We start from the raw sequence: 17,188 nt of genomic DNA on the forward strand, positions 1-17,188 counted from the left end.
ATGTATTATAAATACAGGCTTCATAGAAAGTGTTACCGTAAATTCCACTGGATCCACCATTAAAACAATGGTCCAAGAGCAACTGTTTGACCAAAAATATTCTTTGTACTAATTAAATCATGTTATTAGACTTCACATGCAGTGCCTGATATATATCTGAGGCACATCGTTTATATAATAGTTAATTTGAGTGCAACATCCATCACATGACCACTCATGTTTAAAAGCCTTCCAAGAAGAACAGAACTTGTTACAGCAGTATAGAGTGGACAAACCTAAAATTAAATGTTCATCAAGCACATACAAGTGTGGTGTTAAAGTGTTCATACTCTTCTGGTCATGTAATGTATATCACATTGCTCTTTATCAGAAGGTCCAACAAAACCTGAATTGAATGTTGTTGTTTTTGTTGAGGAAATCAGGGTTTGTGGAGGTGAATTGTTCTTAAAGTGAGAAGTAACATCCTGGCATTATATAAATAATCAACAGAAAACAAGCATTGTAAACAGTAAACAACAATATATTACATCTCCTCATGAGAAGCTGCACATCTGATTGCTGTTGCCACTAGACAACAAATCAGTTTACAGTACTGAAGGTACACTGTAAACTGAAGGTGAAAACTTCATCAGGAACCTCCATTCCCTCAGCAGATGGAGAACAGTCGAGGAAAGAAAGTCCTGATTTGATTTTGCTAATTGTTCTTGGCTCTGCCTTTCTCAGCAGAGAGCTACTCGGTAAGGGTAGTCCTCAATGAGTGTTTGTGTTTTAGTTGAAGCAGACGTGTCCTGCAGTAAACTGAAACTGTTCTGTTGTGTCGCTGTGGCCAAATAAAGCCAGGTCTCTGATTGGTAAAAGCTCCAGGTCTTCAGTCTCAAACTGGAACACAGACTCCCGAGGGCCTATATACGGGGACGCTACAGGCTAAACACAGACAGAAAGGGGACATAATAAAATTAAATGAACAACAATGCAATCCATTTTCATTTAGATACAGTCATCTTACTTCACAGTCCAGTAATGTTCCCAAGAAGCTCTGTCTTCTTGAATCTGCAAGAAACTTGATGTCTCTTTCATTGGAGGCCTGGTGGCTGTTTGGCTGGCATGAAAATGTGATGTTCTGCTTCACAAACTTGCTGTTGAGTCGTAGGAATCTCATTTGTACCACACCAGTTTCCATGTAATCAAACTTTAGACACAATGGTTTACGCAAAGGATAAATACATGATGGCAGGAGAATATTTGTTATTTGGGTTACTGGTTCTGAGGAAACTACATACCTGAAAGCCGCCATCTATAGTGCTCAACCATGTAAATGAGTCTGGCATGGTGTCTTTGAGCCATGATTTCATGGGGATCTGAAGCAGAGAGGTCTCATTATCAGCCTAATATTAATTAATCAAAAAAGCTTGAAATAAGGGGTCAGTAAGATTTTATTTTTTAAAGAAAATAATATTTTTAAATCAACACATATGCAATAAATTGTTCAAAAGTGAAAGTAAATGCATTTATAAATACATTTCTATAATGACAAATCTCAGAAAAGTTTAGCACGGTAATGGATATGACAATGTTAATGTATTTGGTCTTGGCCGAATAGATCCGCTACACTGCTGCTTCTGCAAGTAGTTACTTACTACTGTCAATACATACACCAATACGGTGCTATGAGTATTTAAGACATAGTGCTGCCAAACAAGTAGCATATTTAAATGAAGCAGATCTAAACAGGTGGAGCTGGGGAAGGTGAAGGGTTTCAGAGGTTTCCACTCAATTCCTGGAGGGACACAGCTTTGCACAGATTGCTCCAACCCTAATCAAACACACCTAAATCCAGCTAATCAAGGGCTTCAGGATAACTAGAAAATTCCAAACAGGTACGACTTGGAACTGGACGGAGAGCTGTGGCCCTCTAGGAATTATGTTTGAGACAACTGTTCTAGTGCTGGCTAACCAGCCATTTAAATGTTAAGCAGTAAGCTCATTGGCTACATTTGCAACATGAACCAATCAGCTTATGCCAAGTAGTTTAACGCTGCGAACATCATCAGTTTACGTTAACGACCCATCAGCCTGCACCATCTGGAGTTTTATAAGAGCACTTGGCATTTATAACAGGTTTTATTATTTTAAACAAACACTGTTCTTTTGAACTTTCTATTCATCATTAGATCCTGAAAAAAGGAATCACAGTTTCCACAAAAATATTAAACAGCAAAACTGTTTTCAACACGACGAATCGCATATTAGAATGATTTCTGAACGATCATGTGATACTGAAGACCGGGATAATGGCTGGTAAAAATTCAGCCTTGCCATCACAGAAATAAATTCCATTTTTGTATATAGTAAAATAGACAACACTTATTTAGAATTATAATAATAGTTTACATTATTACTGTTTTTACTAAATGTTTTTGATCAAGTGAATGCAGCCTTGCTGAGCAGAGATTTCTTGCAAAAACATTCAATTTGGACAGTAGTGAGATTTGAGTTCTGAAAGTTTCAGTCAGTATGTGTTCAAGCTATTTTATCATGTGTTTATATATTTTTTTTTCTTCCATCACACGATATAAAACCATCAGATGCTGAGGAAAAATGTACTTACCTGTGGGTGCAGTGGTGGCAAACATGTTTGTCCACCTGCACTGAAGTTACAATAAACCAGCAAAGCATCAGCAGGACTGCCCTGATTTGGGTCGATATAATACATTCCTGAAACAAGAACAGTTCAATAAAAATCAGTGAAAAATTCCTGCAGACCAGAATAACATTCATGAGAATGACTCTGACCACTGGTCAAGTTAGGATGACTGATCATCAGCTCCAAGCAGGTGGTGGCTGGATGCTCCTTAGAGCCATCTGGAGGATCGATGAAGGATCGCAGGTCTTGCTGAAGGGAGTCCAGCAGGGTCTTAACAAGTGGATAGTAGAGACATTTGTGAGGTACTGATTTGTGTGGAAAAACAAAAACTTCTGTCACACAACAATTGAGTTAACATCAGAGTGATTATCAATTTGATATTATGAATGGATTCTGAGCAAAACATTTAAAAACCTTAAAATCACTTATCAGCTGCTTACTTTTAGCTGAGTCAGTGTTAGGTTCAGAGAGAAGCCCGGTGGACCTGGAAGGCCTGGTGGACCCTAAAATAAACAGAGAGACAGTTAATACAGCACATGCATTAATGTAATGTTTTACATATATCACTCAGGTAATGTAAATAAGTACTGTCAAACTCACAGGAGGTCCCCTCTTTCCTTCGGGACCAGTTAATCCTGGATATCCTTTTAAACCCTGAAAAAGTTGAATAAATCACATTTCATTATCAACAAATGTTAACTGCAAAAGTAATCTAGATAAGGGAACAATGTGTATTTAACCTATGACACAAACCTTTTCTCCAAACAGGCCCTGTTGAGTGGGGAAATGAACATAAGTGAATATTTAACTTGAGTATCATATGTGTATAAAAGTGTTTAATGCTACTGACCACAATGTGGATTTTTTTTTTTATTGGATCTGGTCATTAAATAACTCAAAATACATTTTATGTAATTGAATTTTCAAATATTTATCCTAAATATGCATTGAAGTTTAAAAGTTTGTGGTCAATATATTCTTTTTTTTTTTTTTTTTATACATTTTATATTTTCAGTAAGGACACATTAAATAGATTTGATGTATGAGATATATATATATATATATATATATATATATATATATATATATATATATATATATATATATATATATATATATATATATATATATATATATATTCTAAAATTAAATAAAAATGAAATGGGTAACACTTGTGTAGCTCATTCTAGGGGGAAAAAGCAGTTATTTGGGGAATAATATATTTTTGATTTACTTTTCCATATATTTAAAAAAGACAACAACTTACAGGCATCCCTGGTAGACCAGGGGTCCCTCTTTGACCTGTTGGGCCAATATCCCCCTAAAAGAGGCACAAATTACTCTACATTCTACATACCAATTGTATATTTACATGCATATCTATATAGATCACCTGTTCTCCCTTCAGCCCCTGTCTCCCTTTTTCCCCAGGTAGGCCCTGTTCCCCCTGAAATAAACCGAGAGATAGAAGTCAGCCATTTCTATCATCTAACAATTTCTGTATATATGCGAACCAAATACTAACAGGTGTCTTGAGTCTTTTGAGTCTCTTCTAGCATTTGATAAAGATGAATGAAGGTACCTTCAGTCCATCCCCCCCTGGAGGACCATGTGGTCCAAGTTCCCCCTTCTCTCCCTAAAGACAGAAAGAAGAGTAAGCCTCAAGGTTCTCAGCTTTGTCATTCCTCCAGTTCTAATATAACATTTCCATTAAATCCCAAACCTCAAAGCCCTTTTTCCCACTCTCTCCTTTCTCGCCTCGAATGCCTGGTAAACCCTGAAACAACACATGTAGACCACTGATAAATATTCTCATTATCTTACATGAATTTCTTAAATATAGAAATTCTGAGAGTGAGAAAACCCATATGTATTCATTTACATATTGTCCTGGTTTGCCAGGAGGTCCAGTCTTTCCCATTGCTCCTTGTCGGCCCTGTTACACATCATAAAGATGCTGCTAAAACATCTTATACAGTCATTTGTAAAAAACATCATGCCTTTACAGTTTAAGTACCTTCTCCCCTCTAGGTCCTCTGAGACCCCTCTGACCTGCTTTTCCTTTCTTCCCCTAAGAGTGAAAGAATCATTTAAATTGATCTGTTAATGCTGGAAATGTTTCCTCAAAACACTTAAAAAACCTTAACACTGTACTTACTCTCTCCCCTACACGCCCAGTTTTTCCAAAAGGTCCATCTAGACCATAATTTCCCTGAAAATTTTGACAAATGTACATACCTTACATACATACTACGGTAAGACTGAATGTTTCAGTGATTAGAGGTAATATTTTTTTTTAAATTAACACAGCAACTAAAGAAGTAAAGAATAAATGTAATGATATCAGATTACAAATTCAATCTTAACATATGATGAATAATGAGATTTAGACCACTCTGACCTTCTGACCTTTCGGTCCATCCCTTCCCTGAGGCCCAGATTTGCCATTTGGACCCTAAAACATTCAAACAGAAATAATATATCATTTCTGGTCTTCAGGTGGTGAAAGAAAATTACCACTTCACTGCAGATTTTCCTTGAAAAAATAAATAAAATAAATTTCACACAAATACTGACTTGTGGCCCTGGTGGGCCAATAGGGCCCTGAGCTCCCATTTCCCCTGGAAGTCCCTGAAAATAACAGCAAAAAGCAATTAAAATAATAAACAAAAACTACATTTCTAAATTTTGAACAATATTTAACATATTAATGACTAAACTACAGTTTCTACATTTACTGTAAATAACGATTTTGGACACTTTTGTGGTGAAAATCTACCTCCCTTCCTGGTAATGCTGAGTGTCCTTTAGTGCCATGGAGGCCCGGTGGTCCCTAGACAGGAGACAATCATCCGCTGACATCAAGAAGACTTTAGGCACTATTTGTAAAAGTTCTTCTTTATTTTAAAGCCTCACCATCTGCCCTGGACTTCCTTGTCTTCCTGGTTCACCTTTAGGTCCCTCTTGTCCTGGCATACCCTTTGGACCCAATAAGCCCTCAGAGCCTCTGGGACCCACAGCTCCCTGCAATATCAGTATTATTTGTCAGCTGAAAATCCAGCACTGTAACCGGGATTTACCTTGAAACGGTTAGCCGTACTAACCTGAGTTCCTGTCTTCCCCATAACCCCTTGCAAGCCTCTCTGCCCAGCTACTCCCTGCAGAGGAAACAAAAACATAATGACTTTAATTTGACATTGAGAAGTTCCCCTCAGTTCCTGTAATCTTATATAGCAGCGGATATGTGTGCAAATAAAGGGCAGGTTGACGAATGTGGCTCTGACTCGTTCCCAGTTCATAATTCTAATGTTATTTTACCAAAACTATTTTATGATGGAAAACAGTCATTGATTTTACCCGATTGCCTTGATCCCCTGGATAGCCAGGCACCCCAGGTGATCCAGTTCCCCCCTTTTGAAACAAAGAGCAGGTTCGGTACATTAGGAAATGCATAAGGTATCCTGATCTATTACAAAGAACATTAATGAAAGGAACTTGAGGAAGAAAAGGGAGTGATACCTTTGGGCCTGGTGAACCATTTTGTCCTGGTGGTCCCCGAAGGCCCATCAAACCCTGCATTGAAAGCCAACTTACAGACTCAACCAACCAACCACCTCGGAAAGTGTGTTCCCCATCAAAAACTACAATAGTGCAAGTTGATGTAAGTGCTCCTTATATAAAAATCATACCTCTAGACCCATTAAACCAGATGGACCAGTCTTTCCCATCAATCCATTCTGACCCTGGTGAAGAGACAATCACTATTCATAGCACTATACACTTCAAAAACAACTATTATAAATGAACAGTGTAACAATAGTTAGGTAGCTAAAGAGTATGCCCAATAGAAACTAGTTATGTTCAGTAAGAAGCACTAACTTGTAGACCAATGTAGCCTTTGTTCCCCCTCACTCCTCGATCTCCTCTGTCCCCCACAAATCCAGATGGGCCTTGGCGTCCGGAGAACCCCCGATGTCCAGGGTCACCCTAAGTGAATAAGAATGTACCTTATTTTTTGGACTATAAGTCGCACCTGAGTATAAGTTTCATCAGTCCAAAAAAACATCATGACGAGGGAGAAAATATATATAAGTCGCACTGGACTATAAGTCGCATTTATTTAGAACCAAGAACCAAGAGAAAACATTACTGTCTACAGCTGCGAGAGGGCGCTATATGCTGCTTAGTGTAGTCTACACATAGACAGTAAAAGAAATGGACACAGCGACCCCATTGGAACTCAATTGAGACAAATGAAGCCCAGTTTTAGCGTTTTTTAGCACTTCCGTTTCTGCCGCGCAGACTCAAACGAAGCTTGACGACGTCAGCAACCTGTCTGACAGATGTAAATCTTCTAAGTGGCTGTGCGTGAAAACTGCCATCGTTAATCTTGCAGAGACGGCGAGCTTGAGCCGGGAGTTCTTTGTCGTGAGTGAGCAGGAGTAAGTATTCTGATTAATTATTTTGTATAGTATTTTAAAATGTAACGCCAGTACGCCATATTAAGTTAATTGCCTGCGAGCTTCTCCTCCTGTCTGTACGGTAATGCGACTGAGAGCCGAGTGGTTATGACGCAATCGTTAGCCTATTTTTTACAAAAACTGTTTATACGGGGCCATAATGTAACATAAAAGGTAATGGAGCCCTTTATACATTGTCGTGTATCTTTAGAAATAAATAATGGACAAACGGAGTCTTTAAACGCCTCAGATGTAAAGTTATTCGCTGTCAAAGTGACGCCAAAATGAATGGGAGTCAATGGGAATGCTAACGCAAGTGAAGTTCTGCTAAAAGATGGCAGCCCCCACCCGACTTCAACTTCCGGTCGAGTTCCTTGCCCCTTGAGTCTACAGCAGCCTTTCTCAAAGTGGGTGCCGCGGCACACTAGGGTGCCCCCTGAGTGTGTCAGGGGTGCCGCCCAAAAAAAAAAAAAAAAAAAAAAAAAAAAAAAAAAAAAAAAAAAAAAATCGGACATTTCAAATATATATAAAATATATTTGAATTTACATAAATACATTCTTCATCTTTTTAACACTTTCGCACGTACGATCACTCATTCACACATGTGATTAGAACGGTCAGTGCATCACGTGATCAACTGCTAAATTCAAATGTGCTTTTGCATTGGCTGGCACTGAGCCAGACACAGGCGCGCTCAGAGCTGTCATATATCACAACTTTTCAGTGTTTTCAGCCACATAATGTTTATTTTAGGTTTCAGACATATAAGTACTATATATATATATATATATATATATATATATATATATATATATATATATATAATACATTTAGAGTTTGTAAAATACACAATGATGTCAAAGGAAGAGGCAATAATAATCATTTCCATTATAATTAGTTTCATTCATATCAGATACACATTGTGTAAGTAACTTTAAAGTTTACTCTATTCTTCTGCCAGTTCACCTGCCACTTACTTTTATGTATTTTGGGAGAAGTGGATGAATTCACGTGTTGTAAACATAGACAGTAAAGGTTGTAAATCCAACAGATCCGATTCTCTGAACTGCATCTGCGGCACAAACTAATGCTGTCGAGCATACAGCTCAACTAACGCGATCGTTATAAAGGTGTTTAAAGGACAAAACTCTTCCACTTGCATATATTTGACAATCGGAAAATCAGATATTTCATGCCATATCTACACATTTTTTGAATAAAAAAGGGAAAAGGATATAAAAGCAGATCATTATTAATTCAGCTCTGTTGTTGCCGCGGTGTCACGTGACAAGCAATGACGCGTCACCATGGAAACCATAAAGTGACACATTAATAACGGTCACTTTGAAAAACTCACGCTGGGGGCTCAGCCAGAATATTTTAAATTTATGTCGTTGGGTTCTTGTATTGGGCGGTCCACCTCTTACGATTTTATGGCATTTGTGTCTCTGATTAATTATTTTGTGAATTACTTTGCAAACCTGTTTTTTTTAAAGGTGCTATAAAGTTGCTATAAGTTATTGTTGTTATTTACAGTTCGTATTATGCTCTGTTCATTACTGTCCTGTCTAAATAAACAGGACATTTGCATTTACATTTGGGTCATGCAGTGTTTTTAAATTATATTTTACACCGGGGTGCCTTGAGATTTTAGGCACTTTTAAAAAGTGCCCTGACTGAATAAAGTTTGAGAAAGGCTGGTCTACAGGAGCACAGAGCAGCATAGAGCGCCCTCTCGCGGTTGGAGACGGTAATGTTTTCTATTGGTTCATGTATCTTAGTTCATTTCACTTGGTTCATGTAAAATTAATTTTGATAAATAAGTCGCACCTGACTATAAGTCGCAGGACCAGCCAAACTATGAAAAAAAAGTATGACTTAGAGTGAAGTAACTACCGTATTTTCCGGACTATGTGTAGAACCTGGTCACCTTTACTACTTATCTAACAAAATTTTACTTAAAAATAAGAGTTTTGTGGAATTGTTTTACCTTTTGTCCTTTAGGCCCAGGTTCTCCAATATCACCTGGAGGTCCAATACCTCCCTGTATATGAAACATCATACTCATAATTATGAATAATTAAGAACAAGGACTTTTAAGATATACAGTACTGTTTGGGGTCAGTAAGAATTTATTTTTTAAAGATCTCTCTTTAATGCTCACCAGGGATGCATTCATTTGATCAAAAATATAATAAAACAATATTGTTGTGAAATGTTATTGCAATTTTAAAACAACGGTTTTCGGTTTCAATATATTTCAAAATGCTATTTATTTTTCTGAACTTTTGTAACATTATACATGTTTTTACTGTCACTTTTAAATAAAGTCCTTGTTAAATAAAATTATTTGTTTAATGAAACTCTTAATGACCCCAAATTTAGCGTAGTGTAGCATAATAATGGGACTTGAAGCCTCATGTAATCAAAGTCACTGACCTCTTTACCATGTGGTCCTGGTGCGCCCTGAATTCCATGAGAGCCCTGAGGCCCCTGTTCTCCCAGATGTCCATTTGGACCAGGCCTACCAATGGGTCCAGGTGATCCCTTAAATCAAATACCCAAGTAAAATCACTTCACTTGGAAAAAGCCTGAAGTGGAAGCTGTCAGACTTAGTTTTGCTGGATTCATATGGACCATTATCAATATTTACCACTTACATGTTCCCCTTTTTGCCCTATTGGACCCTCAAAACCAACTGGACCAGGATTGCCCTACAGCAGAGAGAGATAATTTTACTAAAACAAGAAGAGGTATGGTGATGAGAGGGGCGGGGCCGAGAGCCATGGGAATGGAGCGAGGCCGGTGGAGTTAATGAGAATGAGTGACAGCTGCACCACTCACCGGTCCCGAGTGCCACGGAAAAGCTCCGGAAGGATGAAGGGAGGAGTAAGACAGTGAAGGACGAGAGAGGACCAGGCCTGGATTTTATTTTGTGTTTTGGTTTTGTTTGTGCACGGCAGTCATCTGCGAGGGGCTGTCACCCTGTTTTGTGTTTATTTTATCATTAAAGTTTTATTTGAATGTTCGCCAGTTCCCGCCTCCTTTTGCCCGCCTACAAACTTTGTTACAGATAGCTAATGCATCACACTTTAAAGGCGTCTTATGATGCAATTTAAGTAGCACTTGATGCTCTTTGGTGCATAAAGAAGATCTGTATAGAAACATGTCCACACCCTCCTAAAACGCCTCGTTTAAACATGCCCCCATATGTCTATGTCACTGTGTGGGACTGTGGTGGCTTGTGGGTTTAGGAGGAGGCACACTAATTGTATCGGTCTGGGAATCCCTGCTGATTATTATTATTATTATTATTATTTGCTTAACCCCTTTAAAATGGCTTTTTGCTTGCTTTTAGTCAGAAAACAAAGAAAGTGACACACATACAGCAAGATTATATAACTTCACTTACCTGACCTATCACTCGAACCAAACATCCATCTGTTAAACATCCATCATTAAAAGTCTGTGTTAAAAGATGCAATCAGCTTAGGCGTGTTCTCCCTTGATTTTTATTTTGTATATATACTTTTTGAATGACAGCTTGGTAAATCTGTTGGCGATCAAAAATTAAATATCGCTACTTATCATAAGTACAGTACAGACCAAAAGTTTGGACACACCTTCTCATTTTCATGACTATGAAAATTGTAGATTCACACTGAAGGCATCAAAACTATGAATTAACACAAGTGGAATTATGTATAGAATTATATAGATAACAAAAAAGTGTGAAACAAGTGAAAATATATTATATTCTAGGTTCTTCAAAGTAGCCACCTTTTGCTTTGATTACTGCTTTGCACACTCTTGGGATTCTCTTGATGAGCTTCAAGAGGTAGTCGCCTGAAATGGTCTTCCAACAGTCTTGAAGGAGTTCCCCGAGAGATGCGTAGCACTTGTTGGCCCTTTTGCCTTCTGTCTGCGGTCCAGCTCACCCCTAAACCATCTCGATTGGGTTCAGGTCCGGTGACTGTGGAGGCCAGGTCATCTGGCGCAGCACCCCATCACTCGCCTTCTTGGTCAAATAGCCCTTGATGCCTTCAGTGTGACTCTACAATTTTCATAGTCATGAAAATAAGGAAAACTCTTTGAATGAGAAGGTGTGTCCAAACTTTTGGTCTGTACTGTACTTGGTATGTTATCAGTGCAGCGGGAGACATTCAAACTAATATCATGTAATTTACGTCTATTATTATTTACGTCTTTTTTCTCAACACTCCTCAGCGCTGAATGTGAACACTCAATGATGATTGGCTATTTTTTTTTTTTTTTTTTATCAACAGAGGCACAAGAGCTCATCTCTACCATTTTCTATCACCTAGCGGTTGTAATTACATCAGCAGATCTGGCACATTCACAATAGAAAACTGGCGCCAACTTCGGGAACATGTTATGGTATTACAGCTGTGAAATTATAAACAAAAAATACACATTCTGTTATATGAACTGAAATTGGGAATTTTATTCACATTAAATTGTACTCCTCCCATTCTCACCTCAAAATTTTGGGGAAGCTTTGCCTCCCCTGCCTTCCCCCGACAAGCCGCCACTGTTGTGGGAAGATTTGCATAACACTGCCCAAATGTTCACGCGAAGATAGAAGGCGTCACTTTTATTCTCATTGTTGTATTGTTTTTGCCACCGCCACCATGTTGAAGACCACAGCATTGCTGCATTTTATGGAGAACCGTTTCCTGAACCTGCAGACTAGCCTACAATGGGTCTGTGCTCAAAGGCTGTGCTATAAAGTGAAGCAGTAACAACTTTGCAAGGACAGTCTGGCGCTTCCCAATAGAAGCAACAAAAGTCTAGTTTGTAATGGGTTTTATTGGTTTTGTCTTGTCATGCTGGGAAATGCCATCACCGTACGTTAAGGGGCGTAACATTTCCGTCAAATGCCTGAGGTATTCAGCCAATCACAACACAATGGATTGCTGGCCAATAAGAGCACAACTCGCTTTTCAGACTGATGAGCTTTGTAAAAATCTACACGTTTCAGAAAGGCGGGCCATAGAGGAGCAACAATAAAGTACATTATGTTAAAAATAATGTGTTTTTGAACCTTAAACTGCATAAACACATTGCATTACACCAAATACACAACATAATGTTCCTTTTAGCAACATCAAATGACCCCTTCAACAAAAATCTCAAGCACTTTTGCTATGTAAAATATTCCCACCTTTGTTAAAAACATACTGAAAAAGAGATTAAGTTGCTTTAATTTTTGGTAAAATGCCCAAGAAAAGAGGTAGTTAAGCAAACATGAAGCCATCTAATAGTAGTTAATTCTGCATATATTGAAATGAACCGACCTGTGCTCCATCCAATCCTAAAGATCCATGGTCGCCTGAAGGGCCTCGCAAACCCTAAAGAAGAACATTATAAATCAGATGCTTAATCCCATGTGTTATGTAACCTCATTTAGTTAATTGAAATGATTACAATACCTGCCCTCCCTTCTCTCCTGCTTGACCAACCATTCCACTTGTTCCCAGTGAACCCTAAAGAATAGCAGAATTTGATCAGAATCTCAGATTGTAACTTACTTTTAAATGTCTTTGAAAACAATCCAAAAAAATAGATAGAATAAATAATCAAAATTAGGGGTACCCACTCACTGGCAATCCAACTGGTCCCTGTTTTCCCTGTGGCCCCCGAAGTCCCTGGCTCCCTGAGGGGCCTGGCGTCCCAGCTACACCTTCAGTCCCTGGCAGACCAGAGGGCCCCTGAATTGACACACACACACACACACACACAATGTACAACAAGTTGTCCCATGCTATGACCACTTCACAGTTAACAGTGCTGACTGCTACATCATGGTGCAAAAAAGCATAATATTTATCATCATCAGGCCATTACGTTATTTTATAATTAATATCAAATATAAAGAAATTAATATACTTTATGTGCATTACAATACAAAATGCACATACTATTTAATAATACGTATTATATAATAGACACACAATAAATGGTGTATTATACATGTAGATATATAAACAGAAATATTATTAAATATAATAATTTAAAATAACTTTTTGCTACTTCTCAAAAATCTAAATGTATGATTCAAACTGAGAGCTACATACTGGCAGTCCTTGCAAACCAGATGGTCCTGTTTCCCCTCGGTGACCCTAAAATTTTTTGAAAACATATCGATAACCTCTCTGAATATAAAAATAGTGCGATTCAATTATTTGGCTCTATGAATGGAGAAGTTACTTCACCGGTGGTCCACGTGGGCCCCTCTCACCAGGTATGCCTGAGAAACCCTTACAAGTTTAACAAGGTAACAATTGTTTTAGAGAAGAAATTACCAAAATGTCATCACATTAATGATACTTAATGACATGCAAATCAACTTACAGGTGGCCCTCTTTGTCCTGGTGGACCCAGGGGTCCCCTGATGCCAGGTTCACCCTGCAGATGCACATTCACACAATATATGTGATACTACATCCAGAATGCTCAGATTAAAATTCATTATAAAATATTTACAGCAGAGAGTTCTAACCCTCTCCCCAATGTGACCTAGCAGTCCACGAAGGCCTGTAGCTCCTGGATAACCCTGAGAACAAGAAAACAGCATATAGAATCAAATCCCTGCTACAAGCTGATCATGAATTTTCATGTCAGTCGTTTATGCAGGACAGTGCCACTTACATACATGCCTACAGGCCCTTGAGCCCCTGCCATGCCTGGTTTTCCAGTAAAGCCCTGACAACAAACATGTGAACACGGTGTATTATTTGAATAATTAATGTTCTGACTGCAAAACAAAGCTGTGAAAGGCTTACCTTCTCACCAGGAGGGCCCTGGATGCCATCCTGGCCTGGTCGTCCAGATAGGCCCTAATGAGAAGAGAAACTGTGAGCTGGTGATGAACAGTTGTGTTTTCAGAAGATGTTAGTGAACAGGTGCAAATATAGTTATGAATTATAAATTCTGTGATGGTAAGGAAAACATGAACATTATTTTACTTTACATTTGAGGTATTACTACTCATTTTTAACAGTCCTAGCAATCAGTTTCTCCTGTTGTTGTGATCACCTGTGAGCCTGGGTGGCCTTGTTTTCCTGGTTCTCCAGTCATGCCCTTGAAGCCCTTTAGATGACAAAGATTCCAGAAGATATTTGATATATGACATAAAAAAATGAGTGAAAGACTGGAAAAGTCCACAATGAACATTGTTTGATGTAAAAGTAATACAAATATTTAAGGATTGTAAACTGTTTCTAAGCCACTAATCAAATGTGTTACATGACCCTGTTAACTCCTTTTAAATTAAAATGATAAAAAGATGCCATTTGGATCTTCTCAAATGATAATGGATCACATCAGGTTTAACACCTTGTTGAATCTATGCAATGAAGAATTAAAGCAGCATAGAAGGCAAAAGGGGGTCTAACCCGATACTAGCAAGGTGTATCTAATTAAGTGGCCATTGAGTGTGTGTGTGTGTGTATGAATCAGTCTACCAGTTTAACACCATATCTGACATTTAAAACACATTTCAGACACTTGCTGTCATGCTGAAACAGCTCATTCCTGCATGACAGAAGAACCAACCCAACTGGATGTTAAGACCTTGTAAAGTTGAATACTCTGTGATCTTTCTGACCTTGACATGCCTGTATAAAGTGTTTCTCATCCCTCTGAGGTCTAATGTTGGTAATAGCTCTTTTAAAGAACCATCTGTTATCATTATTGACCACTCTTTACAAGCTTTTATCATAGCAGAAGTCCGATTTCAATTGACTAATATATCACACAGTATAATTTTATTGATGAGGAGAAACATACATCAAGTCCTTTATCCCCTGGGCTTCCAGCTGAACCAGAAACACCCTGCAAGACAGATACATAAATTCAACAGAATTTGAATGTCTTACTTTGCTAATGGTAAAGCAAAGATTCATATATGATAAATCATTATGATTGAGATATATATAAAACTTGATATTAAATGTATGAAATGGGAACCTGTGTACCAGGCTTTCCTTCTGGTCCCTCATCACCAACTGGACCTCTTAAACCCTGCAAAAAATATAAAAGTATATATTATCAAATCAATAAAACGTGAACTAAATAAATCTGGACTCAATCTACTCGAATTAAATTCGCCCACCACTATTCCAGGTACACCAGATGGGCCATGTTGGCCTGCTCGACCCTGAGCACACAGAAACAACACGGGGGTATGTGATCAATTGATACAGGACCACTTATTTACATTCTGTTTATTCAAAAAATATTCATGAAACAAAACATATGAATAAATCTGAGACCACAATAAAAAAAAAACTAATTTAAGGAACTGGAAATTTTATCTATATATTTTGTTATAAAAAATAATATTAAATGGATTTTAGATAGATTTTCACTGGTGGTCTCAGGATTGTTCAGACTTTTATATGAAACAAATAATAAATTTACTCTTGATCCTCTGAGTCCTGTTCTTCCATTATCGCCAGGTTCACCCCTACTGCCCTTTGTTTCAAAAAGAAAAAAAAAAGGAAGATATGTTACTGATTTACAGTAGGTGCGTATATTAATAGGACTGCGTGAAAGGGCCTTTGGCAGACATCCCAAGTCTCCCGGAAGTTCCGGGAGTCTCCCGCATATTGAAAGCAGCTCCCTGAGACCCGCAAATTAGTTAAAATCTCCCGGAATCTAGACCGAGCGAGCATAAGCACGCATGGGAAACAGATACTGTGTTTCAAACCGTATAGCGCACGCACGGCAGAGAGGGAGAGGGAGCGAGAGACCTTTCTTGTGTATGCTAATGTGCGTGTGTGCGAAGCGCATGTCAGAAAGAGAGCATCCTGATTGGCCTGTTTCTGCAAATGAACCAATCAATTGTCAGTGTGGGCGGGCTTTTATCTCTTCTCCCGAACAAAATTAATCAGTTATGTCTATCTAGAAACAGGAGCACCATGGCAGAGGGAGAGTGCCACAAAAAAATAAATAAAATAAAATTAACGAATAATTACATAGGCCTATAGCTTATAGAAAATAATATTTTATGCTATATCTTTTAAGGACCACAACATGTTAGGGAGGCTAAGCGCAGGGAAGTCTGCTCCAATATATCTCAGTTCTCCCATTCAGATAGGCAAAGTCTCACTGAGAAGGTGACTACAGCTTCTGGGGGGGGGGGGGGGGGGGGTTGGAGCATGGGTCTCTGGGGGGGGGGGGGGGCAAGAGGACCAATCACAGGTGGATTGTTGTAATAGGGTAAGCTATTAGAAAGATTTTGGTGATTACTCCACCTGAACGTGATAAAGCACTCTGACCTTTTGACCCTCTTTTCCAAGTGTTCCCTGTAGACCCACTTCACCATCTATACCCTGTGGGGATAAAAAGTGTGAGAGTTAAACAAATATCTTTTGCCAAGAAAACTTTTGAAATTAAGGCATACTACAGAGAATCTTCTGTGAAACTATATACCTGGTGACCTGGAGCACCTGGCTGACCTTTGACACCAGGTAAGCCGTGGAGGCCTGGCTGGCCCCTCTCACCCTGAGGACCCATGATCCCTGCCGCTCCTTTTGGTCCCTAAAAACATGCAGTAGAACACAATCATAAACAGGCATTTTACTGAATCTTCCAGTTATGCGTTTAAAGATTTTTTAGTATTGTGTTGAATGTATTGTGTGCTTGTGATTACCTCTTTCCCATGGGGTCCTCTGTCACCCTTCTCTCCATCTGGTCCCCTATTGCCCTGAATTAGAGGCATTCATTATTGAGCTAATACATGATAAAGGAGATACATTTACAAATATTTACTAAAACAGTTAGATTTGAATCAGATATCTTACTGTGACACCTGGAAAGCATTTTGGACCTGGATCTCCAGTTGCACCCTAAATGATTGATTGATTGTATTACCAATTTACCAATTATATTATTGTATTACCAAAACATTGTTTAATTTTTCTTCAAGGCATCTGTAGTAAAAGCATGTTTCTAGCCTACCAGAACACAACATCAACTTGCAATATTGCTGGGTGAAATGTAATGGAGGTTTAAAGTCATGGTGACTTTATTTAGTCCAAATATGCATTTCTTGTA

General features: G+C 38.4%; 1 protein-coding gene across 3 annotated transcripts in view; it reads right to left on the minus strand.

Moving 5' to 3' along the window:
• Positions 1-17,188, minus strand: part of LOC113074164 (collagen alpha-1(III) chain-like) — a 17,567-nt gene continuing 379 nt past the window's right edge. Inside the window, exons 3-47 of one of the 3 annotated variants that reach the window (XM_026246921.1) lie at positions 16,936-16,980; positions 16,785-16,838; positions 16,565-16,672; positions 16,411-16,464; positions 15,551-15,604; positions 15,243-15,287; positions 15,098-15,151; positions 14,918-14,962; positions 14,165-14,218; positions 13,912-13,965; positions 13,778-13,831; positions 13,629-13,682; positions 13,481-13,534; positions 13,342-13,386; positions 13,204-13,248; positions 12,730-12,837; positions 12,559-12,612; positions 12,424-12,477; positions 9,766-9,819; positions 9,545-9,652; positions 9,096-9,149; positions 6,524-6,631; positions 6,334-6,387; positions 6,164-6,217; positions 6,002-6,055; positions 5,749-5,802; positions 5,561-5,668; positions 5,424-5,477; positions 5,222-5,275; positions 5,046-5,099; positions 4,803-4,856; positions 4,662-4,715; positions 4,527-4,580; positions 4,368-4,421; positions 4,227-4,280; positions 4,038-4,091; positions 3,912-3,965; positions 3,398-3,415; positions 3,245-3,298; positions 3,085-3,147; positions 2,794-2,914; positions 2,609-2,715; positions 1,281-1,358; positions 1,007-1,189; positions 1-924 (exon numbers count right to left, since the gene is read on the minus strand). In XM_026246921.1, the coding sequence (XP_026102706.1) occupies positions 769-924; positions 1,007-1,189; positions 1,281-1,358; positions 2,609-2,715; positions 2,794-2,914; positions 3,085-3,147; positions 3,245-3,298; positions 3,398-3,415; positions 3,912-3,965; positions 4,038-4,091; positions 4,227-4,280; positions 4,368-4,421; positions 4,527-4,580; positions 4,662-4,715; positions 4,803-4,856; positions 5,046-5,099; positions 5,222-5,275; positions 5,424-5,477; positions 5,561-5,668; positions 5,749-5,802; positions 6,002-6,055; positions 6,164-6,217; positions 6,334-6,387; positions 6,524-6,631; positions 9,096-9,149; positions 9,545-9,652; positions 9,766-9,819; positions 12,424-12,477; positions 12,559-12,612; positions 12,730-12,837; positions 13,204-13,248; positions 13,342-13,386; positions 13,481-13,534; positions 13,629-13,682; positions 13,778-13,831; positions 13,912-13,965; positions 14,165-14,218; positions 14,918-14,962; positions 15,098-15,151; positions 15,243-15,287; positions 15,551-15,604; positions 16,411-16,464; positions 16,565-16,672; positions 16,785-16,838; positions 16,936-16,980 (3,003 nt within the window). In that variant the 3' untranslated portion in view covers positions 1-768. Of the gene's footprint in view, positions 925-1,006; positions 1,190-1,280; positions 1,359-2,608; positions 2,716-2,793; positions 2,915-3,084; positions 3,148-3,244; positions 3,299-3,397; positions 3,416-3,911; positions 3,966-4,037; positions 4,092-4,226; positions 4,281-4,367; positions 4,422-4,526; positions 4,581-4,661; positions 4,716-4,802; positions 4,857-5,045; positions 5,100-5,221; positions 5,276-5,423; positions 5,478-5,560; positions 5,669-5,748; positions 5,803-6,001; positions 6,056-6,163; positions 6,218-6,333; positions 6,388-6,523; positions 6,632-9,095; positions 9,150-9,544; positions 9,653-9,765; positions 9,820-12,423; positions 12,478-12,558; positions 12,613-12,729; positions 12,838-13,203; positions 13,249-13,341; positions 13,387-13,480; positions 13,535-13,628; positions 13,683-13,777; positions 13,832-13,911; positions 13,966-14,164; positions 14,219-14,917; positions 14,963-15,097; positions 15,152-15,242; positions 15,288-15,550; positions 15,605-16,410; positions 16,465-16,564; positions 16,673-16,784; positions 16,839-16,935; positions 16,981-17,188 lie in introns of those variants that run through there. The other 2 variants (XR_003280602.1, XM_026246931.1) reach the window with 2 other exon arrangements.

This window comes from Carassius auratus, chromosome 5 (genome assembly GCF_003368295.1).
Source record: "Carassius auratus strain Wakin chromosome 5, ASM336829v1, whole genome shotgun sequence".
Classification (NCBI taxonomy): Eukaryota; Metazoa; Chordata; class Actinopteri; order Cypriniformes; family Cyprinidae; genus Carassius; species Carassius auratus.